Raw genomic sequence first — 26,574 nt, 5'->3', positions numbered from 1 at the left:
GTGGCTTGCAACCATTTATAATGAGATCTGGTGCCCTCTTCTGGTGTGCAGGTGTACATTCAACCAGAACACTGTATACATAATAAATAAATACATCTTTAAAAAAAAAAAAAAAAAAAAAAAAAGATTCTAACTGCCATGCTTCTAAAGGCCAAAAGTGTAACTGGGTTGTAAGTAGTCTTAACACAAGACCCTGTGACTTAGGGATGAGAGACGTCGGTTTACATGCATGAGCAGATGCGGCACCGTGCATATCAGACTCCAGAGAAGCCCCATTTTATTACAGCGAGCACACAAAGCGCTTTCCCTGCTGGGAAAAGTCCTTGTCCCCAGGGTGACAAATGTATGGCTCCAGAGTTGCCCGCTTTCTATCTGTCCTATCGGTACTTCCCACGACGGTTGAAACGTTTGTAGAGATAGCTGATGCGCTTGTTGAGGTTCTGCAGGTCCTCAGCGAACATCCTGCTTCCAACCATTTTCTTCTTTCGGACACAACGCTGCAACTCATTTCCTCTCCAGCCGCGAAGCCATGACGGCCCCTTGATCAGGTCTTTCGGGTGCTTTTCGAAATTCCCTGTAATGTGAAAGAATATTCTAGTTTGAAGAGAAGAGAAGGCAGCTTAGGCAGGCTAAGCCTTCGATTCCACAGCTGCCATCTCCCTGAGCAGAACGTACAGTACAGACAGGGCACAGACCTAAGCACAGAGTCTTTGGGCTGAAGAGACAGCTCAGCAGTTAAGAACATTTGTCCAGAGTCCAAGTCCCATCACTCACAACTAGAGGGTCGCAACTGCCTGTACGTAAAGCCAGTTCCGGGGAGTCTGACACCCTGAACCTGCAGGCCTTGCCTGAACAGCACATGGTACACACAAACAGAAAAATAGGCAAACGCACATACACAAAAATGTTTAGATAACTGTGTTAGTACGAGTGAGCACCATAGTATTTCTCTGTAACAAATAAAAAACAAGAGTCCACATGGCACGATAATCTTCCTGAAACTAGGAGCCGTGTCCTACCTAGAATTCCGATGTTGTCGTATACACCAAAAAGAGCCCTCTTCTCGTTCCAGCGATCAACCACCCTGGGAGGTGGAAGAGTGAGCCGGACACGGGCCAATAGCGGAACACCTAGGAGTGGACGGGAGAAGACTGAATCAGCGACGCCTATTAAGAAGCAGTTCGCGAGCCGTCCTACCTACACACTAGCTACTTACCCAGAGAGAAGCTTCTGCACGCCAAGGGTAGCCAGCCACATAGGCTCCTACTTGCCGCCCAAGGGAGACCCCCTGCCATTACTGTCCTGCCTGTCCACCTCAACAGGACACCAAACTAGCCGAAAAAAATGGGGAGCAGGTGTGGATTTCAAAGACATAGGGCACAGTCCCTCAAACGGCAGTGACAGCGAGAGAAGCCATCTTGGGCCTTACCCAGGTAGCTTTGGGAGCTGACCCGCCTTGGCTCACACAACGCAAGACCACAAGCCCCGCCCTTCAAGTTCCGGCTTGGCCAGCGCATCTAGTCAAATACTTCCGGTTTAAACACTGGCACTATTAAATCGCTGCGGCATCTTTCTTGTCGCGGAGTAGGATGCCCCCAAAAAAACTGAAATTTCGTGAAAATAGCCCTCTCCGGTTTTCTTCGGCATCCTCAACTGCGAGGGAAGTGGAGGATGCGAACCCGGCTACGGCAAGGTTCCCTTGGGCCTCGAAACAGGGTTTTGCTGAGGCAGTATGTTCTCGCAGTTTACAGGGACTTGAGGCTCGGTGCCTGGCTGGGCGTCTCGTGGTAAAACTGGGACTGGATTAGGCTCCCGCCCTGCGGAAGGATAACGGGTCACCATGGAGATGCCTGAGAAAGCGCCGAGACCTGGGGTCACGCCCCTCGCCTGCTTGCCCCGCCTCCCGCGCTGTGATTGGCCGGCTTCTCCAGCCCCGTCGCGATTGGCCTGCTGGCAGCCGTTGAGGTTTGAACTGCGAGTTGCGGGCTCTGCGAGCGCGGCGCCTGACTGAGGCGGGTCTCTGTGTCAGCCCGCCGAGGATTGGCTGCCTTCTCCGTCAGCTTCAAAAATACCTCGCTGTTTGGCGCGTTTTATGCACCGGTGTTTTCGTCCTTCCTTTTCAGCGGCTCGATCCCCAGTCGAAGAAGCAGCTGGTGAGCGTTGAGGTGTCTGGGTGAGGTGTGGTAGTGCTGGGAAGCCGGGAGTAAGAGGATGAGAAAATCAGGTCCAGGGCGTGACGCAGCCTTTGACAGTGTGTGGTCGGCAGCGAGGTCTAGTAAGGGATGCCCTTGAAATCCAGTGTGGCAGTGAGTCTGATGGATCCGAAACGGAATGTGTGATGTGGGCAAATCGCATAATTTCGTTACGCACCTCGTGAAACTGAGATTACGAGGTTATGGAATCCGGGACTGGATAAGTAGAAGTTAATGTTCTCCCATCCTACAGCCGGGAACCCCGATACTGAATGAGACATTCTCTAAGGATCTTTAAACTTTAAAATGGAAACAACAAGGCTGTTTGTACTCACTGATTGTCACTTAATAGTTCATTAATATTTTTGTTTTGTTGCGGTGTAGCCAAGGCAGCCTTATATTCTCCACAGTCCTCCTGCCTCAGCCTTCCAAGTGTTGGGGTTATAGGCATGTACCACCACACCTGGATCTTTACTAATTTCTAACCCTTGATTCATTTGATCCCCGAAGTAACACCATTTTACAAATGAAACCATGAGGCCTCAGTAACCAAGTGGCAGAGTAATGACAAGAACTAGGTGTGGTGGCGCACGCCTTTAATCCTAGCACTCTGGAGGCAGAGGCAGGTGGATCGCTGTGAGTTCGAGGCCAGCCTGGTCTACAAAGCAAGTCCAGGACAGCCAAGGCTACACAGAGTAACCCTGTCTTGAAAAACCAAAAAAGAAAAAGAACTAGATTCTCATCTATAATTGCTCTTCTGGTGGGGCTGTTTTGAGACAGGTCTCTTGCAGCCCACACCGAGGAGCAGAGGCTGGCCTTGAACTCCATCCTAATGCTTCCCCAATACTGAGAAGATAAATACAGGCATGTGCTGCTACTTTGTGTGCCTCTGATCTTATATCTTACCATGTTAGTAGCTTGTTGTAAGACTGAGAAACATATATCTTGAAAGTGAGAGAAAGAATTAAACCAGATAATTTCTAAGGCTGGGATAGACCTCAGTAGTAAAGCACCTGCCCAGCATACCAAAGAGGCTGGGTTGGAGTCCCAGTCCCAGCAAAAAAGAAGAAGAAGAAAGGAATGCACTTGCCACGTAATAAAAAATAAAAAACAAAGCACTCAGACCCCGATTTTTTTTGCTGTTTGGTGTCTAGGTAAAGCAGTGGAAGAAAGATGTCTTCCCAAAACTTTGAATTCCGTCTGCCCTTATCTCCAGAAGAGTTGTTGAAAAGTGGAGACATAAATCAGTATGTTGTTCAGGAGGTACTGCCCATCAAGCACCTGCCATCTCAGCTTAGAGGTAAGACTCCACGGCTGCCATTAAGCATCAAAAGACAACCGTCCCATATGTAATTATCACTTCTGTCCTGTGGCACTGTGACACTCTGTCCAGGCAGGGGATATCTTTCCTATTCCCTACCTTTTTGTTTGTTTGTTTGTTTGTAGCACTGCATGGAATTCATGATATAAAATGTACCAGGCTGGATTATTAAAGAAACACTCTTGGTTAACCTAGTTATTCTTGGAAAGAAAAAAGTTTTTTTTATTTTTTTTTTTACCTCTTACCATATGCCAATGTACAGTTGTGGTAAAATTAAGAATTGTAGGCTAGGGTTTAGAGAGGGGGCTCAGAGGTTAAGAGCGCTGACCGCTCCTCTAGAGGGCCCAGGTTTCGTTCCCTGCAGCCACATGGTAGCTCACAACTGGCTTGTGCTGGTGGTGCACATATGTGTGTGTGTGTGTATATCTGCAAAATACCAATATACATACAATAAATATATGACGTTAAAAAAGAATTATAGGCAGCCATAGTATTTGGCTTGCCTTTTCTTAGAGAACTCTGTTTTAGACTGTAGGTCATGTATCCACAATGTGCAATAAAGGAGAAACATAGTTGCAATAATACAGGAAGTATAATCATTTGTTCCTTTAAAAATGAACTACATGGAGATACGTTTTGAGATGATTCATTTTTTAAAATAATTTAATTTTATTTTATGTGCATTGGTGTGAGGGTGTCAGAGCCATTGGAACTGGAATTATAGACAGTTGTGAGCTGCCATGTGGGCACTGGGAATCGAACCCGGGCCCTCTGGAAGAGCAGACAGTGCTCCCAACCACTGAGCCATCTCTCCAGCCCCTAGATGATTCATTTTTATGGGACCATCATTATAGAGATACATATAAAGAAGATTTTAAAAGGATATACCTTACTACACACTTAATGTTATATATGTATATTATAGCCTGTTGCTGCTAGAGCTGTGATGAATAAACTAACATGGGATTAAATCAAGCCCAAGAGAAGGACTCGGGTGTAATTTAGATGGTAACGCGCTTGCCTCGTGTGCACAAAGTCCTAGGTTTAGTCCCCAGCACTGAACAAAGCCAGATGCAAGCAGTGCATACCTGTAATCCCAGCACTTGGGAGGCTAAAACAGGAGATGCTGGACGCTCAAGACCACACTATATGGAGTAAGATCTTGTCTCCGAAACAAGAAGCAAAAGCACAGGAGAAAATAAAAGGTAGGGTCTATGAGGCTGCTATTAGAATCAACACAGTATTAGCATTTTATAGTAAATTTATAAGTAGGAATATACTCTAAAATAAAAGTTATAGTAATCACAAGATGAATAACATAGCATTTATTACCAAGAATTACATACTGTAATAACTGTCTGTGCCATACTTTTACATAAGGTTTGAAGTATAGAGTATGCTTCCTGGGTACCACCACAAACCTTGATGCATAGTGCAAATGTAACAGTGACTACAAGATCCCTAGGCAATAGGAATTTTTCAGCTCCATTGTAATCACGTAGGAATATCCTATATGTGGTCCTTCACGGACAGTGTGGCATGTGATTCTATGTCCTGAAGTCTATGAAAAACTACAGACAGCTTGTGTATTATTAGTAAGACCCCATACCACCCCTGTGCTCCTTGGAGTTGGCGCCACTGGGTGGCCCAGGACACACAGACTGGAGCTTCTGGAGCCAGGCTGCCTGGGTTGAGTCCTGGCTCTGCTGCCCTCATCTTGAACAAGTTCCTTCTCTCTGTCTTGGTGGTTTCTTCTAGAAAGACAGGAAAACCAGCCTGCTTCATTTGATCACTGACCACAGGGCTGCCTAGCGAGTCCAGCTTCTCCCGTTGGAGATGGCAGCTCTTTGCTGTGATGTTCAGAAATGGGAAAGGCATTTCTTTTTTTTTTAAATGTTTCTAGTTTTTTATGAGACAAGGTCTCTGATAGCCCAGATAAGTTTCAAACTAAATGTGTAGTTGAGGATCTCTTTGAACCCTCGTCTGCCTCTGCTTCTCATCCGCTTGCTTCGTTCATTTTTGTCAGGACTGGCAATTGAACTGAGGGTCTTACTCAAGCCAGACAGGTGCTTTACCAAGCCAGACAGAAAATGTGATGAGCAGGCGTGGTGGCACAACACTTTTAATCTTGGGCCTCCGGGAGGCAGAGGCAGGCAGACCTCTGGGCTAAAGGCCAACCTGATTGACATAGAAGGGCTTCTTCCTGCCCCACCAAAAGAAAATGTAACAAAAACCTACTTTATACAATGCATATATGCTTCTTAAAATTTTGAAAATAAGTACGAACTAAAAGAAAGGGAAAGGAGGGGGGAAGCATTTCCACAAGTCCCAGTGAGCAAGTATGGGGATCTGAGCAAGAAGATGGGCAGCGCTAGACCCAAATACAATAAAAGGAGGTTTGCAGGCGTCTAGTCTAAATGAACAACTTAATAATTAAAAGGGAACGAAACAGCCTGTCTTATAAGGCAAAGCAGCACACTGAGGGACGACACACATGATCACCTCAGCTCCCCTCTCTCTCTTTTTTTTTTTTTTTTTTTTTTTGAGGCCGTTTCACTGTGTAACCCTGTCTGCCTCCTTGATGCTGGGATTAAAGGCGTGCACTGCCGCTGCCACCCGACCACAGGATACATTCTAAGGAAAATGTAGTATTGTGTAAACATAGAGTAGATGGCTGCTACATCACTGACCTTGTCATGTGTGCAGTCTTTTGTTGACCTGGAATGTAGTAAGTGGTTTTTTGTAAAGGAGAAAAAATATTACATGGAGACATGTGGCCGCAGTACCAAGTGATGAGTTAGTATCAGTGGTAAGATACTGCCTCTTCGCTTGATTTGCGGTTTTGATTATATTTCATAGTGGGGTCTCTCTGTGGTACCAACTCTTAATTCTCCTGCCTCCGCCTCCTGGGTGGCTGAGGTTATAGCTCTGTGCACCACACGAGCCTCAGCCACCTTTTGATAGAGTAGATGAGAAGGATGGAAGCTTCGCTTTTGTGGTCATCTTGTTAAAGTGGTATAAGTTGTGTACAATCACGAGAAAACCTTAGGGACATTCTGCAAATGACTGGAACTCTTTAAGGAAGAAAAGCCAAGACCATGAAAGGCAAAGATGGAAGGTTCAGGAACCATGTCAAGTAAATGCCTCTGGATAGAAACAGAATTTACCAAAAAGACCTGTCTCTCCTCCGACTTAAATGATGTCCTTCATTTTCCAGCCTTTCAGTCTGCTTTTCGAACTCGGGGGCCCCTTGCCATACTGGACCACTTTGACACGATCTACAGCATTTTACAGTAAGTGAGGTAGATGCACGGCTGTGCTTTTGAGAGAGCCAGTGGCTATTTCTCTGATTTTCTTTTTTTTTTTAATGTTAGTTTTGAATTTCTGAATTTTAAGTTCACTGATAATTGGTCCTGGGAGCTGGCGTCTCTAGTGAGCATTTATCCAGCTTCCCACCATATTTATTTGACAAGCTCACAAGTATTTCCTTAGAGCTGTTCTCACTCACACTCTCTTTCCCTCATAGTCACTTTCGAAGTATAGATCCTGGCCTCAAGGAGGACACCCTGGAGTTCCTGACTAAAGGTGACTGTGGTCTGGGGGAAGGGCTGGAGGTGTTGGCCACGGTTAGCGTTTCCTCCATTTTCTCAGCCATGTGATGATATCAAGGCTGTTGTGATTCAGTTGGTTTGGCCAAGTCCAGGGACCTCTGACCTATACGGGTCTGTAATCTTGGTGGCCGATACAAAGTAATGTGCGTTCACTGTAAGGGCGGACCAACAAAACATTTTCTACTTTTGAACCACCTTCCTCAAGTACGGGTGGTTCTCCAGTTGCCAGGGAGGGACTGTGGTAACTGGAATGAAAGTAGGAACAGGCTGTATTCGAGGTGCCAGGGTCAGGGGTCTCAAAGGACTTAGCTGTGTCATGGCCACTGAGAGATGACACACAGATCTTTGGTAATCTGATGGCTACAAGTGCGAAGTTTTTGGAAGTTGGGGGTATTGTGAACTAAGTCAATGAGACCAACTCCCAGATTCTGCCCCTCACAGTGGTGTCCTGCCACTCCCAGGAACTCTCATCCATCTTGGATGACACAGCTTTGAGTGTGTCAGATAGAAGCGCCCATCTAAATGCCCTCAAAATGAACTGCTATGCCCTGATACGCCTCTTGGAGTCCTTTGAGAATATGACCAGCCGGACAAACGTTGTTGACCTGGACACCGGTGGGAAGGTAACTAGGAATTCCTGGTCCATTTTATTTGTGTGAGGGGTAAAGGAATTGATGGTTTAGAATGTTTACTGCTCTTGCTTGGGGTTTAGGAGGGAGCAATCCAGGACCAGCTCTCCTTCCCTTGTGCACTCTAGAACTCAGAATCTTCTATGGTACTGCCTAACCCTGCCTTGGTACTGCATAGTGTGCACACAGAGTGCATGATCGTTACTGTCTGTGTTTGATCCCCGCCCCAAATGTCTGTACGCTCACTTTAGGGTAAGAAAGCCCGAGCCAAGGCAGCTGTAGGCTTTGACTGGGAGGAAGAGAAGCAACCAATCCTTCAGCTTCTAACACAGCTGCTGCAACTGGACATTCGTCACCTATGGAACCACTCAGTAATTGAAGAGGAATTTGTCAGGTGGGTAGTTAGGATGGCTGCAGATGATAAAGCAAGAGGAATGAGGCTCTGTTGCTAGACATGCCTTTTAAATACTTCATTTGCTAAGATTACCCTAGGTGAGCTGGGCGTAGTGGTGCACTCCTGTAATCCCAGCACTTGGGAGGCAAAGGCAGCCAGAGCTTCATGAGGCCAGCCTGGTGTACAAAGCAGGTCCAGGACAACCAAGGCTACAACAGAGAAACCCTGTCTGGGGGTTGGGTGTGTGTGTGTGTGTGTGTGGCAAAAATCCCTTAGCTGAAGCTCTTGATGGCGCATGCCTTTAATCCTAGCCCTTGGGAGGCAGAGGCCAGAGTTCAAGGCCAGCCTAGTCAACTGACTGGATGACTTCTGGGTCATCCTCGGCTGCTTAGTGGGAGGCTCTGCCTCCAAATAAATAACGGCTAAGGAGGTAGCTGAGTCAGCAAAGTGCTAACCATGCTGTCATGAGGGCTTCAGTTTGATCCTCGACACTCTACAAGGCCAAACGTGGCACAGCATTGGGGAGGTGAAAGCGGGAAGATCTGAGACTCAGGGCCAGCCAGCCTAGTCTATTCAGTGAGCCCCAGGTCCCAGTGAGAGGCCCTGTCTCAAAAACCAAGGCAAAAGCCAGGCGTGATGGTGCATGCCTTTAATCCCAGCAGAGGCAGGCAGATCACTATGAGTTCAAGGCCAGCCTGGTCTACAAAGCGAGTCCAGGACGGCCAAGGCTACACAGAGAGACCCTGTCTCGAAACAAACAAACAAACAAAAACCCAAAAACTAAGGCAAGCAGCTCCTGAGAAAGGAAACCCAAGGTGGACTTCTGGCTTGCACATGCTCCAACAGGAGCATGCACACTCACATACATGCACATATGTACATATAAAACCAAAGCAAAAGTAAAGGATCAGCAAATGTAAATGAAAAGTCTGTTAAGTAAAGACGCAACTGACTTTTTTGTTTTTGTTTGTCTGTGTAGCCTTGGCTGTCCTGGACTTGCTTTGTAGACCAGGCTGGCCTTGAACTCACAGAGATCCGCCTGCCTCTGCCTCCCGAGTGCTGGGATTAAAGGTGTGCACTACCACCTGCCACTGAACTGACTGTTTTTTAACAATGAGAAGTCTTCACTAACCTTACCCTACCATCTGGATCATATATTCTGGTTTCTTGTTGTCATGGTAACTGGCTGAAATGTACTAATCCTGAGGGAAAGAATCCTCTCCAGGTTGTTCTCCCTGAAGCACTGCAGTGTGGAAGGTGATCAGACTGAAAGAGCAGAGCACCAGAAACAGTAGGGACAGAATCCAGGCAGCTGATTTCTTCCCGCACAAACTGTTTGTTTGTTTGTTTGTTTCAGTTTGGTTGTTGGCTGTGGCTACCGCCTTTTGGAGAACCCCACCATTAGTTTCCAGAAGAACCGCCCCACCAGGGAAGCCATAGCACACCTGCTTGGGGTGGCCTTGGTCCGTTATAACCATATGCTCAGTAAGTTGCCTTCGGCCTTGCTCCGGCCCGGCTTTGCCATCCCTCCTGCCCCCCCCCAATGCCTGATGCGGGTTCTTGTCAGGTGCCACCGTGAAGATCATCCAGATGCTGCAGCACTTTGAACACCTGCCGTCCCCGCTGGTGGCAGCTGTGACACTGTGGGCAACGGAGTACGGAGTGAAGAGCATAGTGGGAGAGATTGTAAGGTGACTTTTCCTCCTCGGAGCTTGCGATTCTCCTCGGGGAGGGGATAAAGAAAGGTTTGAGGTCTTTTCTCCTTGTGACGTTGGATTCCTTCCTACATCAGCTGCCTGTCTTGGCCCCCCTTATTGGGAACTCAGTAATTGAGCTTTCTTGCCATATCTGCGTTTTCTTCCGGGTGTAGAGAGATTGGACAGAAGTGTCCGCAGGAGCTGAGCCGAGACACTGCAGGGGCAAAGGGCTTCGCAGCTTTCCTCACTGAGCTAGCAGAGCAAATCCCAGCTGTCCTGATGTCCAGCATGTGCGTTCTGTTAGATCATCTGGATGGCGAGGTAGGTGGTCCAGGGAATCTCAGTTTGCCTAGGGGTCTTGAGCTCACTGGCAAAATCAATAAATCAACACCCCCCCCCCCCCCCCCCCCCCCCCGCTTCACTTTCATGTAGTTCTGAAGATCAACCCAGGGACTTATACATACTGAGTAAACACATGCTCTAAAAGCTGAAAAATTTGTTTCCTTTCAAAAATTGTTTTTATAATTTTTATGTGTATGAGTGCTTTGCCTGCATGTAAATCTGTGGGGAGCAAAGGGGCAGAGAATAGCACACAAGATCTTCCTTTGAGTTCCTTATATGTTCCATGGTGTGTGCATGCTCCCACACAAACACATATCAAACACGTACACAAAAAAATAAGGAGGAAAAGGGGCTTGCTGTGTAGCCTAGGCTCGCTCCAAGTTCTAGAACTTAAGTGTGCTGCCATGCCTAGCCGAAGTTCATATTCATTTTCTCTCTCTCTCTCCCCTCCCTTTGCAGTGTCTTGAGCAGCCTAGGCTTCCTTCAAACTTGCTGTGTAGCCGAGGCTGGCCTCTCCTCTAATTCCTAGCTCTACTTTCCAAGCACTGAAATTACAAACTTGCATGCCCACACCTGGCCTCAAAGTTGTTTACTGAGAAACAAAGTAGCTTTCGGTTAGGATGGATATGTATTCCTGGGGTTGGAGGGCCAGGGCGCTGAGGAAAGAGGATCCCAGCTTAGGTACAAAGTAACACTGTCCCCAAAACAGATTTTCACATAAAGGAGACAAGGTTGTCTAGATTTATCACTGTGAAGGTTCCCAGGGGAGGGGGGGTGGCTTTTTATGACTCTTAGTTCTGTGGGGTTTGGTAGAGGAGATGGCCTTCTACAGCCTGTTGAATGAGGATGACTCGGCCTTGCTTCTCAGTCCCATCCACTCCTGCTGCTGAAGCCTCTTGCTCCCATCTGCCTAGCCTTGCTTTCTGCAAACAATGAGCCTTCTCAACCAACCCATGCTGTCCCTCCCAATTCTCCTTCCTGGATGCTTACCTGGCCTCTTCCCAGACTAGAGTTGGCGGTTCCTGGGTAGTTGTCAAAGACAGTCTTCTCATTGCCCTGATTTTCTTTAATGTCTTGTGTGAGACTCTATTCTCTGGCTCTTGGCCTAGGTGTGGGGGTGGGGCAAATCCCCTGCCCTGTTCTCTCCCAGATTACATAATGGACTTGGTGGCACCAAGGCTGATTTCTACTCTTCTGTGTCCGTAAGGAGTAGGAAGGAAATGGGAAATCGAATGCTTAGTCATAAGGCTCAAAGGTTTTGTGGCCTCAGATAAAAGATGATAAGAAATGTCTCTCAAATGTGCATTGATGGATAGATTTTTATTTATTTATTTATTTATTTATTTATTTATTTATATTTATTTACTTATTTATTTATTTTGGTTTTTCAAGACAGGGTTTCTCTGTGTAGCCTTGGCTGTCCTGGACTCGCTCTGTAGACCAGGCTGGCCCCGAACTCACAACAATCCGCCTGCCTCTGTCTCCCAAGTGCTGGGATTACAGGTGTGCACCACCATGCCTGGCAAGACTTTTTTAATTTATGTATGTAAGCACTCTATTGCATGTATGCCTGCATGACAGGAAACAGGATCAGACAGAAAAGGGCATCAGATCACATTACAGATGGTTGTGAGCCACCATGTGGTTGCTGGGAATTGAGCTCAGGACCTTTGGATGAGCAGCTGGTACTCTTTACTGCTGAGCCATCTCCTCTCCAGCCCTTGTATTTCACATTTAGATTTAGTTTCCATCCCTAAAATACTATGTATATATGGATACACAATGTTCAAAATATTGTGTTCCAAGCATTTCAGACTAGCAATCACCACTCTTTGATTTTGGCTCACATTTATTTTATTCTGACCTCGTCTGAGGTCAGCATCTTGGGATTCAGCGTCTTCCTCTGATCCTGGGGATAAATACCTACACAGTTGACCAGAGAGGTCACAAGTCACAGCCCAGCACAAGCAGTCTTCACCCTGAGGGCAGGAGAGTTTAGGGGAAGGAACAGATATGGAACGGAGAGGTTTGCTCCAACATTTTCTCCCTCTCTCTTCTCTCTCTTCTCTTCTCTTCCTCTCTCTCTCTCTCTCTCTCTCTCAGAACTACATGATGCGCAATGCTGTGCTAGCAGCCATGACTGAGATGGTACTGCAGGTTCTAAAAGGTGACCAACTGGAAAAAGCAGCCCGAGAAACCAGGGATCAGTTCTTGGACATCTTGCAAGCTCATGGCCATGATGTCAACTCCTTTGTTCGAAGCCGTGTTTTGCAGCTCTTTACTCGGATTGTCCAACAGAAGGTAAACAGCCTCCTCTATGCTGAAACTCTTAACATTCCCCTGTGTACTTGCCAAAGTGACGAGAGTCTAACCGAGCATCATGGCATGCATATGATCCCAGAACATGGGAAGTAGACGTAGGAGGGTCAGTAGTTTAAAGTCATCCTCAGCCGCATAGGAAATTTGAAGACAGCTTGGGCTATATTTTTTAAAAAGATAAAAAAATTTCCTTTACTTTTATCATATGTTTACAAATGTTTTTGTTTGTTTGTTTGTCTTTGTTTTCTGAGACAGGGTCTATCTGTGTAGCCTTGGCTATCCTGGAACTTACTCTGTAGACCAGGCTGGCCTCAAACTCACAGAGGCCTGCCTCTGCCTCCTGAGTGCTGGGATTACAGGTGTGAGCCACCGCGCCTGGCTCTAGACTTGAGATTCTAATGACCATAATAAGAGTCTTCCCTTCCCTGGGACAAAGATGCCTGCTTCGGTTAAGGGCTACAGTGTGATACTGCTCACATACTTTGTAATCCCACAGAAAAGCTTCTTTAGATTGAGTGGGTGGCTTCGTTCAGACTCGCAGGTGTGTACAACCTCTTGATTCTGTCATCTACCAAGTTCATACCCAAGAACAATGCAAAAATGGAAAATTCAGTTATGAAAAGAAAAATCACAACAAAACATAATATTTTAAGTAGGGCTAGGATTTTGTGTTGAGCTCCATACGTAGCTGCCCGTCCTGAGTGTGGCCCATACAGTGCAGCTGGATGATGCCAGATTTGGGTTGCTTCTCTTTCTGCTCGTCTAGGCTCTCCCCCTGACACGCTTCCAGGCAGTGGTGGCCTTAGCAGTGGGACGTCTGGCAGACAAGTCAGTCCTCGTCTGTAAAAATGCCATTCAGCTGTTGGCCAGCTTTCTAGCCAACAATCCCTTTTCCTGCAAGGTAAGGCAATGGGTGTGTGTGGAAGAGGGGTGAGCTGGGAACAGGGTGGAGTTATGACTCTTAGTGACATGCTTTGCACTCTGTCTGGACAGCTTAGTGATGCCGACCTTGCTGGGCCACTGCAGAAGGAAATCCAGAAATTACAAGAAATGAGAGCCCAGAGGCGCGCTGTGGCCGCAGGTGAGTAGTCCCGCGGACTGCCTGGAGAGCCTGGCTGCTTTCTCCCTGGGCTCACAAACCCCGAGAAGGACTGAACCAGACTCCTGTTCAGCTGCAGCACTAGACCCAGAGGAGGAGTGGGAAGCCATGTTGCCAGAATTGAAGTCTACCCTGCAGCAGCTTCTAAAGCTTCCCCAGGAAGAGGTAGAGCAACAGATCGCTGATACGGAGACTGCAGAAGAGGTGAAAGGTCGCATCCGCCAACTCCTCGCCAAAGCTAGTTACAAGTATGTGAACAGATAGGATGTTCTCTGAAGATCTGTGTGGATTTAGAGTTAAGTATGCCACTGCTGGAGGCACTAGGTATTTTTACTGTAGGGATGTCTGACCGGGTGCACACTCTACAACTGCTTTTCTACTTTTTTTGTTTGTTGTTGTTTTCCCTCTCCCCCCCCCCCCCCCTTTGTTTTGTTGGTTTGACTTTTTTTCTGTGTAACAACCCTGGCTGCTGCTGGCTGGGCACTGGTGGTACTTACCTTTAATCCCAGCACTTGGGAGGCAGAGGCAGGTGGATCTCTGTGAGTTCGAGGCCAGCATGCTCTACAGAGTGAGTTCCAGGACAGCCAGGACTTTTGTACAGAGAAACTGTCTCAAACAAACAAACAGACAACAACAATAAAAACTTGCTTTGTAGACCAGGTTAGCCTTGAACTCACAGAAATCCACCTGCCTCTGCCTCCCAGTGTTGAGATTAAAGGTGTGCGCACTACTCCCGGCTACTTTTCTAATTTTTGAAATGTTTTAAAAACTGCTCAGGAGCCCAGTGTATGGTGCAGGCTTACAATACAAACTGCTTGGGAAGCTATGTCAAGGAAGATTGCTGAGGCCTACAGAGTGACTTCATCAGATCCTATTGAAGTTTAAAGAAAGCTGGGGTGTGTGTGTGTGGTAGAACACTTATCTAGCCAACACTAAGCCTCAGGTTCAATCCCCAGGACCAGATAAGCAGAACAAAACAAAAAGCCACTACCAGTGTCGAGGTCTAGCTCAGTGGTAAAGCATTTGCCTAGTATATTCGAGGCCCTGGGTTTGGTCCCTAGCACTTCACACACAACTAAATGGACTTGGCATGACGGTGTGTGCCTATGACCCCACCACTGAGGAGGCAGAAGCAGGAGGCTGCTGCAAGCTCAAGGCCAGCAAGGACTAAACAACAAGTCTTCCCCACAGCCAGAGCTTTGGTAACAAGACTTTGTTTCCAAAAGGTGAAAAGGAACGGCGATCGATGTGGCTTAGTCGCTGAAGTGTTCAGCTCAGACACAAAACCCTGGCTTTAATCTCCAGGACCACATAAGCCAGTTGTGTTACCTGCCGCCTTTTTGTCTTTCTTGCTAGACACAAAACCCAGGAGCTTGCATGTGTTCTACCACTGGACTATGCCTCCTAGCCATGCCCTGTGGATTTGTTGTTTTTCAAGACAAGATTTCTCTGTGTAGCCCTGGCTGTCCTGGACTTAACTTTGTAGACCAGGCTGGCCTCGAACTCAGAGATCTGCCTGCCTCTGCCTTCCTGATTGCTGGAATTACAGGTGTGAGCCACCAAGACTGGTGTGTGTGTGTCCCCACATGATGTCATTGTGGGGCAGCAGCATTTGTTTGTAATCCCAGGACTTGAGAGTCTAAAGCAGGAAGACTGGGAGTTGAAAGGCAGCCTGGCATACATGTGAGTTCATGGCCTTTCTGACTCCATTGTAAAACTGTTGGAAGAAAACCAAAGAACCTCACTGTGAAGTTAAGTTGTAAAAGTAACAAATAATTGAAAGTCTGTTGCTTGCAAACAGGTTCCTACACAGGTTTTTGGAGTAGGCTTTTGTTTTGTTTTGTTTCTACATTTATTTAGTTAGATGTTTATTTATGGGGTGGGCATGTTCATGGTAGAGTATATGTAGAGATCAGAGGATAACTCTGGGACTCGGTTCTCTTTCCCTGTGTGAGCTAGTGGGAATTAAACTGTAGGCCTTGGAGCTCTGTGGAAGGCGCCCTTTCCTGCTGAGCTATCTGACTAGCTCTGGGTTTGTGATTTCAAAAGCTTACTCGAAGCTGGACGTCTTTAATCCCAGCACTTGAGAGGCAGAGGCAGGCGGGTCGCTGTGAGTTCGAGGCCAGCCTGGTCTACAAAGTGAGTCCAGGATGGCCAAGGCTACACAGAGAAACCCTGTCTCAAAAAAAAAAAAAAGCTTACTCGAGTTCTTTGAAGACCACCGTAAAAGGAGGCTTGGTGTTTTGGGCTCAATAGCCTAGTACATAGTGCCTAGCTTTTTTTTTTTTTTAATTACTTATTTATTATGTATACAGTATTCTGTCTGCATGTATACCTGCACACCAAAAGAGGGCGCCAGATCTCATTATAGATGGTTGTCAGCCACCATGTGATTGCTGGGAATTGAGCTCAGGACCTTTGGAAGAATATACAATGCTCTTAACCTCTGAGCCATCTCTCCAGCCCTAGTGCTCAACTTCTTAAGCACAAGCCAACCTCCCCCCCCCCCTTTTTTTTTTTCAAGACAGGGTCTCTCTGTGTAGCCTTGGCTGTTCTGGACTCGCTCTGTAGACCAGGCTGGCCTTGAACTCACAGCAGTCCACCTGCCTCTGCCTCCTGAGTGCTGGGATTAAAAGCATGCGCCACCATGCCTGGCCCGCCAACCCCTTTCTTTAAGGAACTGCATGTACGGGCGAGATGGAGCTGTGAGGTGGGATCCCTTACAAGGGTCTCAGTGACAGTCTTGGGGGTGCTGAATTGGTGACAGGCTGCTGTTCTTTCAGGCAGGCTATTATTCTCACTCGCAAAGCCACCAGCCACTTCCAGGACTCTGAACCCTTCAGTCACACAGCTGTGGAGGAAAACAGCTTCTTGAATCTCTTGGGACTTATCTTCAAAGGTAATCCTTTCAGTCAGCAAGCACAGCCTTGGGCTGAAGGAGGCTGGTGGCGGGGGGGGGGGGGGGGGGGAGGCTCTTGACATTGCTGCTCTAGAAGGGGAGCAGCCCAGAGAGGTCTGCAGGAATCTGTTAAGAAATGAACCAGAGTGTTTTAGAATAGGTTCTAACTTCCACCTTCACCTGTTGAGAGAACTATCTAGGGATGTTGCTAGCCACTGGACTCCCAGATACACTTGAACAAAACTCTCCTGTACCTCTAATTCCTAGAGCCTGCAGCTTGCACACAGGGGTCTTCTGGGGACACGGTCCCAGGGCTGAGTGGCAGTGAAGGCTCTGCCAGTGTGCCCGAGCCTGGGGGATCAGAGAGGAACGCTGAGCTGGTGAAGCAGGAGATGCTGGTGCAGTATCTGCAGGATGCCTACAGCTTCTCCCAGAAGGTCACAGAGGCCGTTGGCATCATCAGCAAGATGATGTATGAAAACACAGCTACAGGTAGGCCGGGGTGCTCTTCTGAAAGCACTGGGCTTGGGGCTGGAAAACAGTCCTGCCTGCTCATATTTAGTGATGCCTGCACCTGTGTTGTTATTTAAGACTTTACTTATCTTTCTGTGTATGAGTATTTTGCCTGCATGTGTACCTCATGGAGGTTTGGTGCCTGTGGAGAAGAGTCAGATCCTCTGAAACTGGAAAAACGAATTAGGAAGGGTTGTGAGCTACCATGTGGGTTCAGGAATCAAACCTGGGCCTTCTGGAAGAGCAGCGAGTGTTCTTAACCACTGAACCATCATCCAGTCTCTGATGCATACACCATTAAAAGGCAGGGGCATTTTACAGTTTACCTAGTTTAGCCAGTGTTACGAGAAGGCATTATAGCAGTCATTCTGGGGACAATGACAATGACCTCTACAGTCATGTTACTGTGTTACTAAGGTTCTGTCTGTGGGTGCTGTGATATTTGCCCAGTGGATGGGTGACATTTGTATCTGTTCTCAGTGGTGCAGGAGGTGATTGAATTCTTTGTGATGGTATTCCAATTTGGGGTACCCCAGGCCCTGGTTGGGGTACGCCGTATGCTGCCTCTCATCTGGTCTAAGGAGCCTGGTGTCCGGGAAGCTGTGCTTAATGCCTACCGCCAGCTCTACCTCACCCCAAAAGGGGACTCGGCCAGGTATATGGGCTCCTTGTCTTCGTCAGCTGTTCTGAAGTCAGCTAGCTTGTCACGGGATTTCCTATCTCCTGAAGGAGGGTATTCTTCTAGGGAAGTTCTGAACTGAACTCAGGGTGGCTTTTTGCTGAGGCCTACTCTAAGTAGTAACTTAAATAACTATTTAGATATTTAATAATCATAAACATTTAATAAATAAACACTTAAGTAACCTAACAGCCTTTTTTTTTTTAAAGAGTCAAACAACTAGATTTTTTTTTTTTTAATATTTTATTTAGGTTTAATCTATGTGCGTTGGTGTGAAAGTGTCAGATCTTGGAGTTACAGACAATTGTGAGCTGCCATGTGGGTGCTGGGAATTGAACCTGGGTCCTTTGGAAGAGCAGGCAGTGCTCTTAACCACTGAGCCATCTCTTCAGCCCCCCCTAACAGCCTATTTGCCAAGTTCAGCTTCCCAGTTTTTTTTTTGTAGTTGTTGTTTGTTTGTTTGTTTTTTGGTTTTGGTTTTTGTTTTTTCGAGACAGGGTTTCTCTGTGTAGCCTTGGCCTCAAACTCACAGCATGCTGGGATTAAAGGTGTGCACCACCACACCTGGCTTCAGTTTCCCAGTCTTAGTGACCACTATCTCTACTGTTTCCACAGAGCGATGGCCCAGGCTTTGGTTCAGAACCTCTCTTTGTTGTTAGTGGATGCCTCCGTCAGCACCATCCAGTGTCTTGAGGAAATTGTAAGTCTGCTCTGTCTTCTCATTCAACACTTATCCTCAGTGAAACCAGTGCTTAAGTTACAGTAAAAAATACAAAACCTATTTAGGAAAACGTAGTGAGTATACGCTCTAGAATGGGCATGAGTAACAGCTGCAATACCAGAATAACTCATGTGGTTATGCCCAGCACTGTTCTTAACAGCCTGGGCAGCCACGGAGTGGTCCTGGGTTAGTAGAATAGGGATCTGTGAGGGAGGCTCAGGGACTTTCTTGGCTGCCGCTAGTTATGCCGCGTGTACACTGTACGAGCTCCAGAAAAGATAGCAGTCTCTGTGTGTATGGAGGTCATGGAGAGCTGCATACAGGGAGAGCTCAGGGGCTTGCCCCAGTGAGGTGGTACAAGTTCAGTCAGATTGAGAGACGGAGACTGGAGGTGGGTATGGGTGCCTTTCTGACAGAAACCGAAGGAAGTTCGCTGCCCCAGCTGGAGAATGAAGAAATTTGTGGTCTGACTCAAGATCATTATCTGCAGAAGATAATCAAGTTGAAGGCATGGGCCGAAACTAGATTGTGGAGGCCTCTGAATGCCTTCAAGTCAAAGGGACCCCAGTGTTTTAATAAGGTGAATTCCTGCTGGGGTGTCTGCACTGTAGGGAGGGGCACCGACTGCTGGGCCCAGCCTACTGATCTTCTTTCTGGGGAAAGAGAGGACCTGGTGGTGGCAACTGGCTTGATATTGCCCAGGCTGGCTGCTGCTCAGGACCTCCATAGTAGGCAGAGAGGAGCAGCCTATCAAACACAACCCAACTGGGGAAGAGCGAGGCACAGGGTAGAAGGTCTGCCAAAGGCTCCTGTAGGTATACAACAGTGATGAGAGGACACACTCAGACCTGGAGAAATAACCGTGGGACTTGGTGACCAACATGAATGGATGCTGGCATTACTGGGAAAATGAAAAGGTGAAAAGGACAGTGGCCCCATCATAGATAGGTTGGCTTTGCGCTCACAGTAGGAAAACTTACCAGAAGCATCCAGAATGCAGTCAGAATGGTGGTCCATATCGAACTCAGAAGATCCATTTGAACGTGTTACTTTAGGGAGTACAGCTTTGCAGAGCGACACGAGGTAGGAAAGTGGAGGGTGGAGCAAGAAGCCCCACCCCAAACTCCTGCTTGGCATCCCAGCCTTCTTCCTCTTCCATTCCCAAGTGTTGGCTCCATCCAGGCTCTCAGTGTTATCCTCAGACACGTAGACCCAAGGAGCACTGTTATTCTGAAGCGGACTTATTTTTCTTCTCTCCTCAGCTTTGTGAGTTTGTGCAGAAGGATGAGATAAAGCCAGCGGTGATCCAACTGCTATGGGAGCGGGCCACGGAGAAGGTCCCCTGCTCTCCTCTGGAGCGCTGTTCCTCTGTCATGCTTCTTGGCATGATGGCACGGTGAGGCTTAGACCCAGAAAACAAATAGAATGAGGAAGGCAGGGAAGGTCTGAGCAGGCCCTCTCCTCCAGTAGTAGCAGTCTGCCCAGTTGAGCTTTCTTCAGGTTGGCTGCCTGGATCAAGACAGTACCTGCAAAAATAAAACAAAATAAATAAAGAGAGTACCCGCCCACCACGGGCGGATTATCCAAGGTCCTGGCCTGTGGTGCTTCTGGGCCCTAGATACCCCACAATGGGTGCTGGTACCCTCCAGCATTGGCGTTGTCTCTCACAGATCCTGCCTGGAGCTGCCTTTAACTGTTTTCCTTTCCCTAGAGGAAAACCAGAAATTGTAGGAAGCAACTTAGACACCCTGGTGAAGCTAGGGCTGGGTGAGACGTTTCCACAGGACTACAGGCTGGCCCAGCAGGTGTGCCTTGCCATCGCCAGCATCTCGGACAGGAGGAAGGTAGGTGATAGGGGTGGCTGTGGCTCAGCTGAGGAGAGCGGAGAGCCTCCTGTCTGCCTTCCCCACGCTAGCATTGTGTTTTCTTCTCCTCAGCCGTCCCTAGGTGAACGTCAGCTCCCCTTCCGGCTGCCTCAGGATCATAGGTTGTTTGAACGACTTCGAGAGATGGTCACAAAGGGTAAGCTATCCAGAGGGCTACGTAGGTCTGACTGGGACCTTTTGCTGCAGTGACCAACTTCTTCTCTCTAGGCTTTGCTCACCCAGATCCCCTCTGGGTCCCGTTCAAAGAGGTAGCAGTGACATTGACCTACCAGCTGGCAGAGGGGCCTGAAGTGATCTGTGCCCAGATGTTGCAAGGCTGTGCAAAGCAAGCCTTGGAGCGGCTTGAGAAGAGTGCCACTGCGTCGTCAGACTCTAGTAAGTGGGCAGAGGCTTCATTGCTCAGGGACGGAGTGGGCAGCCAGTTTCTGTTTTTCCTGAAGGCTCAGAAACCTCCGCCCCCGCCATCTTCTCTCTGCTCAGGTTGATGTTGGGCTAGTCATTGCCATATCTCCAACTCCTCCAACTCCTCCTGGTTGTAGTCTGAGTGTTTCTGGAAGTTTGATGGGACTTTTTGCTCTTTTCCTTCCCTCTGCTTCAGAGGACACTGTCCCCGTGCTCCCCACATTCCTGCTGATGAACCTGCTGTCGCTGGCTGGGGACGTGGCCCTACAGCAGCTGGTACATTTGGAACAAGCAGTGAGTGGAGAGCTGAGTCGGCGGCGAGTTCTTCGAGAAGAACAGGAGCACAGGACCAAGGGCCCCAAGGAGAAGGTGAGTGAATGAGCGGCGACGTTCATCTCCCAGGTTTCCATGGCCGCAGCTCAGGACATCACTAGTTAGGGATCACCACTTCTGCCCTTATATTAAATGAAGCACCTGGCTTTCTGTTGCTGTTCCCTTGGGGAAAGTTAGTGTCCATAAAGATGGCACAGGTGCTGGGTTTGGTGGTGCACATCTAATCCCAGCTCATGGGGAGGCAGAGGCAGGCAGATCTCTTATGAGTTTGTGGCCAACCTGGGCTATATAGAGAGTTTCAGGACATAAGAGCCTGCCTCAGAAAAGTGCTCACCCGAGATCCCTGTCTTCCTTCCCCTCAGAATACAAGCTCTGAAACAACCATGGATGAAGAGCTGGGGCTGGTCGGGGCCACTGCTGACGACACGGAGGCAGAGCTGGTCCGCAGCATCTGTGAGCAGGAACTGCTGGAGGGTAAGAAAGACTGCTGTGCGCCCTTCCCTCGCCTGCTGCAGCCTGCCCCTAACCCGGAGCTGCCCTTCCAACAGGCAATCAGGTGCTGGCTGCCTTCATTCCACTGCTGCTTAAAGTCTGCAACAACCCTGGCGTATACAACAACCCGGAGCTCTCTGCAGCTGCCTCACTGGCCCTTGGCAAATTCTGCATGATCAGGTAGGCCCAGCTGGTTTCATCTCAAGGCAGATGAGATGGGTCAGCCTTCCTGCTTTCCTGATGGTTCTCTCTCTGCCCTCAGTGCCCCTTTTTGTGACTCCCAGCTTCGCCTTCTATTCACCATGCTTGAAAAGTCTTCACTCCCTACTGTCCGGTCTAACCTCATGGTCGCCACTGGCGATCTGGCTATCCGCTTCCCTAACCTGGTGGATCCCTGGACTCCTCATCTGTACGCCCGGTAAGAGACCCCTCTCACACCTGAGACCCAGGAAGAGTTCTGCTCTGGAGTGCATAGAACAGTGAGTCACAGACTCTGCCCCGGGCCTGATTGCTTCAGTGTCTGCTAGCTATCCCCCCTGTACAAGTGGGCCCTAAGTGGGCACTGTAAGGTGAAGGTTCCCTCTAAAGTCTGGCCTACAAGCCTTGCTTTATCCCTGACTTTCAGCCTTCAATTCAAAATAGAGTTGAGCTGCTTCTAAAACAGTAGGTCTTTGCATCGGGCCTTCGTATCTGTCTTAAAGGTATAAACTAGGGGTCTTGATCTCAGTGACTGGAGCTTTTCTTCCTAGCCTCAGAGACCCAGCTCAGCAAGTGCGGAGGACAGCGGGGCTGGTGATGACACACCTCATCCTGAAGGACATGGTGAAAGTGAAAGGGCAGGTGAGCGAGATGGCCGTGCTGCTCATCGACCCTGTGCCTCAGATTGCTGCCCTGGCCAAGAATTTCTTCAATGAGCTCTCCCACAAGGTGAGAGAAGCACCTTGGAGCTTTCTGCAGAGGAAGTGTGTCGGTCACACTCCCCATCACCACCTCATCGCATCCTTGCTTTCTCCTGTAGGGCAATGCAATCTATAATCTCCTCCCTGATGTCATCAGTCGCCTGTCAGACCCAGAGGGCGGGGTGGAGGAGGAACCCTTCCACACCATCATGAAGTATGGCTTTCCAGACCTGGAGCGGCTTATGTGTGTGTGGCTAGCATACAGGCTTAGGAGCCAGGTCTACTTTTAATCCCAGCTCCGATTGGTTGACTGACTGATACGCCGGGAATGAATAGGAATGAACTCAGGGCCTGGCATGCTCTAGGCAAGCACTCTTGCCACTGCCTTCAGCCCCAGATGGACATTTTAGCTGTACCTTCTCCAAAAGTAACTTGGCCCCATTTGACTGTTTCCCCCTTGAGGCTCTTAAATAGGGCGAGGCTCCCAATATGGTAGGCTCACAGTGGCAGTCACTAGATGGCAGCTGTTCTTACTTGCATTCCCAATAAAGGGAAGGAGACAAGAGGAACAGTGGTAGGCAGTGGCCAAGAATGTTCTAAAGCAAGGACAGCGTGGGTGGGGCTGAGGCAGTGGATCCAGTGTAGCAGTCATGCCTCCCTCTTCCTCATAGGCAGCTCCTCTCCTACATCACCAAGGACAAACAGACCGAGAGCTTGGTAGAGAAACTGTGTCAGCGCTTCCGCACAGCCCGGTATGCTGCCATCTGGGGAGATCTTTGTGCCGACAGGGACCCATTGGAAGGAGTCCCTGGTGGCACCTTTGGGACTAAGGGAGATTGAAGTGGGAGGGTGTTTGTGTCTTACAAAGGCTCTCCATTGTTGTGCAGAACTGAGCGGCAGTACCGGGATCTAGCCTTCTGTGTGTCCCAGCTGCCCCTCACAGAGCGGGGTCTTCACAAGATGCTGGACAACTTTGACTGCTTTGGAGACAAGCTGTTAGATGAGTCTGTCTTCAGTGCTTTTTTGTCAGTTGTGGGCAAACTGCGTCGTGGGGCCAAGCCTGAGGGCAAGGTGAGTGGTACAGGGTCACTGGCCCTGTTGGGTTCCAATGCCAGTAAACACAGCCTGTTCCCCCTTAGTGCTCTGAGACTCACGTCTTAATTTCCTGCCTTGCTTGCCTCACTACAGCAATGTAACCCAAGTGACTTAAGATAGTCTTTCTGTGCCAAATTCCTGGTCCCCTTTTAAAAAGCATTTCCCCTTTTTTTACATTTATTTTCATTTTACGTGCATTAGTGCTTTGCCTCTGTATATGTCTGTGAAAGTACCAGATCCCCCTGAAACTGGAGTTACAGACAGTTGTGAGCTGCCATATGGGTGCTGGAGACTGAACCCGGGTCTGTAAGAGAGGCCAGTGCTCTTAACTACTGAGCCCTCTCTCCAGCCCTAGGAAAGGCCATTTTCTTTCTTTCTTTTTCTTTGGGGGGGGGGGGGCACGTTTTGAGACAGGGTTTCTCTGTGTAGCCTTGGCTGTCCTGAACTCACTTTGTAGACCAGGCTGGCCTCAAACTCACAGCAATCCACCTGCCTCTGCCTCCCAAGTGCTGGGATTACAGGCATGCGCCACCATCGCCCGGCGGCCATTTTCTACTTTAGATATGGTCTTGTGGGGGCTGGAGAGATGGCTCAGCAGATAAGAACTGTTCTTCCAGTGGTCCTGAGTTCAATTCCCAGCAACTACATGGTGGCTCACAACCATCTATACTGTAATCTGATGCCCTCTTCTGACATACAGTGTACGTACAGATACAGCACTCATACACAAATAAATAGGCAAAATCTTAAACAAAAGATACGGTTTTGCTATGTAGACCAGGCTGGCATCAAACTCAGACTCTCTGCCTCCCGTGTGCTGGTAGTAAAGGTGTCCCCACAAGCAGAGGACTAGACTAAGTAGCTTCATGTTTAAAGCAAAACTAAGTAGGGTTCCTGTTTGTTCCTGCCCCCCCCCCCCCCGACACACTCATGGCCTCTCCCCCTACCCCATCAATGTCTGTGTTGGCAACCATGTGGATTGACCTGGATGAGTAAGTGTGATTGAGTAACTGATGACAGGTCAGTTCCCCCAGTCTAGTGTACACTACCTGGGTTCACTGAAGTCAGTGGCACATACGTGTCACTACAACGTACTGGACATTTTCACTACCCTAAGGCCTCTCACTCCCCACCCCTGTGGTGGTGTCACTCACTTGGAATCAGACAGCATGTAAGGATTTCAGATTGGCTCATTTCACTTAGAGTAAACATTTCTTTCTATATCTTTCATGGCTATTTCTTTTTCAAACAGGGAGATAATGTTTCCAGCTCTGTTTTTAACCTTTTTTTTTTCCCTTCCAGGCTGTAATAGATGAATTTGAGCGGAAGCTTCGGGCCTGTCACACCAGAGGCATGGATGGAATAGAGGAGCATGAAGCTGGCCAAGGAGGCAGCCAGAGAGCCCTGTCTGCCAAGAAGCCCTCCACTGGTATGAGCGGCAAGCCCGCACTGGGCTCCCCACAAGTGCTTACCAACTTTTATCTTTTCCTTTGGGGTTTGTTTTGTCCTGAAATCATGTCTGCCTGCCTTTTCTAGTCTCAAGACAACAGCCTCTGACTTCTGTGGACTCAGACAATGACTTTGTCACACCAAAGCCTCGACGTACCAACCACCGTCGTCCCAATACTCAGCAGTGCAAGTCCAAGAAGAAAGCCAAAATTGTCTTCTCAAGTGATGAGGCCAGCGAGGATGGTAGGGTGCACCCTCCAGGCAGCTGCTCGCCTGGGGGTCTCCAGCAGGGCGTGCCTGGGTGTAGATTCCTGCCAGAGTCTTCCCCGCTGTGTGGTTGGGCTGACGGCTACAGTGTGCTTTGCATCTCTTTTTTGAGATCTGTTTCGCACCATTTTTGTGACTCAGCTTTTGTTCTATAATTCCTTGAATAGAACTTTCAGCAGAGATGACTGAAGAGGAGACACCCAAGAGAACCACCCCCATCCGCAGAGCATCTGCCCGAAGACACAGGTCCTAGGAGCTGTCTGTCTGTTCCTATCCCTGCTGTGCAGGGTGTCTTATCACATGATTTTGGATTCAGTCCTCCTGTGAAAAAATGTTTGTTGCCCCCTTGATTTTAACATGTAAATGGTCTCTGCATCCAAGACCTTTCTTTTAGAGCCTATGTGACTACTCCCTTCACTTCCCAAGAGACAGTTGTTGCCAATCACCATGTTTTCTAACGAATAAATGTTTTTATATGCTTTTAAGCATTCTGTCCTATGCTGGTCTTTTTCTTTTTCTTTTTTTTCATATTTATTTATTATTTATATAGTATCCTATCCACATGTGGCCACACCTAGGAGAGGGCACCAGATCTGATTATAGATGGTTGTGAGCCACCATGTGGTTGCTGGGAATTGAACTCAGGATCTTTGGAAGAGCAGATAGTGCTCTTAACCTCTGAGCCATCTCTCCAGCCCCCTATGTAGGCTCTGTTTCTTAACAATTAAACTTTATTATACAACCCAACTAGCTTACACAAGAGGGAAAAAAGGTTAAAGGGAAGAAAGAGTGAACCTTCGGGTATCTGTTCCACAGGACGGGTCCTTAAAGTGTCTCTGGCCTGTGTGCTGGTCCAGCCTGTTTGCTGAGCCTGGTCTGCACCTGCTGCTGCTCTCTCCTCTAGGCCTGCCTGTCTGTGTCACGTGGTGCCAAGGGCGGTCTCCCTCTCCCATTGAGGGTCGATTAGAAAAACAATAGTCCAGGTGGAGTCCCCCGGTCTGCTTCCTGAATTCCAGGCCCAGGATGGCTCCGCTCAGTCTATCACCAGGTATCCATGAAGTGTCCAAGGGTAAAGCCCGCCAAGACTGCTTTTGCCTGTGACAAAGCTTACAGTCTTTCCCACACCCCTATGCTGCTCTTTTTCATCTTTCATATTAGCCCAGATTCAGGCAGCAGATAAAGGGTTATCAATCCAGAGAGAAGCCTGAGCATCCTGGGGCTGTACCCTCATTGCTTCATCTTGGCACAACTGGTGAGATGTCACTGTGGAGAATTCTTTGGTTTCTAGGTTCACATACTTACTCAGTCTGGGGTAGATCTGACAATACCTAGAGA

General features: G+C 48.3%; 2 protein-coding genes, 1 long non-coding RNA gene and 1 other non-coding gene across 4 annotated transcripts; 2 read left to right on the top strand and 2 right to left on the bottom strand.

Annotated features, from left to right (window-relative positions):
• Positions 1–248: 248 nt before the first annotated feature.
• On the bottom strand, positions 249–1,475 carry Mrpl51 (mitochondrial ribosomal protein L51). The gene is made up of 3 exons (XM_051155389.1): positions 1,217–1,475; positions 1,020–1,130; positions 249–574 (listed from the first exon to the last, which is right to left on the bottom strand). The coding sequence occupies exons 1-3, from the start codon at positions 1,293–1,295 to the stop codon at positions 378–380; spliced, it is 387 nt and encodes a 128-aa protein (XP_051011346.1). The 5' UTR covers positions 1,296–1,475; the 3' UTR covers positions 249–377.
• A 321-nt stretch (positions 1,476–1,796) lies between these two features.
• On the top strand, positions 1,797–25,644 carry Ncapd2 (non-SMC condensin I complex subunit D2). Its single transcript, XM_051155387.1, has 32 exons — positions 1,797–2,153; positions 3,347–3,492; positions 6,731–6,806; positions 7,040–7,098; positions 7,566–7,747; positions 8,005–8,147; positions 9,505–9,632; positions 9,715–9,838; positions 10,018–10,165; positions 12,290–12,487; positions 13,272–13,406; positions 13,499–13,586; positions 13,678–13,852; positions 16,388–16,503; positions 16,771–16,995; positions 17,497–17,671; positions 18,311–18,395; positions 19,679–19,812; positions 20,128–20,260; positions 20,354–20,438; positions 20,510–20,677; positions 20,901–21,073; positions 21,400–21,511; positions 21,586–21,709; positions 21,792–21,947; positions 22,279–22,456; positions 22,548–22,642; positions 23,100–23,180; positions 23,316–23,499; positions 24,826–24,952; positions 25,060–25,215; positions 25,407–25,644. The coding sequence occupies exons 2-32, from the start codon at positions 3,366–3,368 to the stop codon at positions 25,490–25,492; spliced, it is 4,176 nt and encodes a 1,391-aa protein (XP_051011344.1). The 5' UTR covers positions 1,797–2,153; positions 3,347–3,365; the 3' UTR covers positions 25,493–25,644.
• Positions 7,164–7,486, top strand: LOC127197803 (small nucleolar RNA U85). Its single transcript, XR_007831764.1, has one exon. It is a non-coding gene; the product is annotated as a small nucleolar RNA U85 (small nucleolar RNA).
• Positions 19,811–22,481, bottom strand: LOC127197464 (uncharacterized). Its single transcript, XR_007831681.1, has 3 exons — positions 22,334–22,481; positions 21,372–21,501; positions 19,811–19,942 (listed from the first exon to the last, which is right to left on the bottom strand). It is a non-coding gene; the product is annotated as an uncharacterized LOC127197464 (long non-coding RNA).
• Positions 25,645–26,574: the final 930 nt, after the last annotated feature.

This window comes from Acomys russatus, chromosome 13, assembly GCF_903995435.1.
Source record: "Acomys russatus chromosome 13, mAcoRus1.1, whole genome shotgun sequence".
NCBI lineage: Eukaryota > Metazoa > Chordata > Mammalia > Rodentia > Muridae > Acomys > Acomys russatus.
This window is presented reverse-complemented; position numbering and strand designations above follow the sequence as displayed.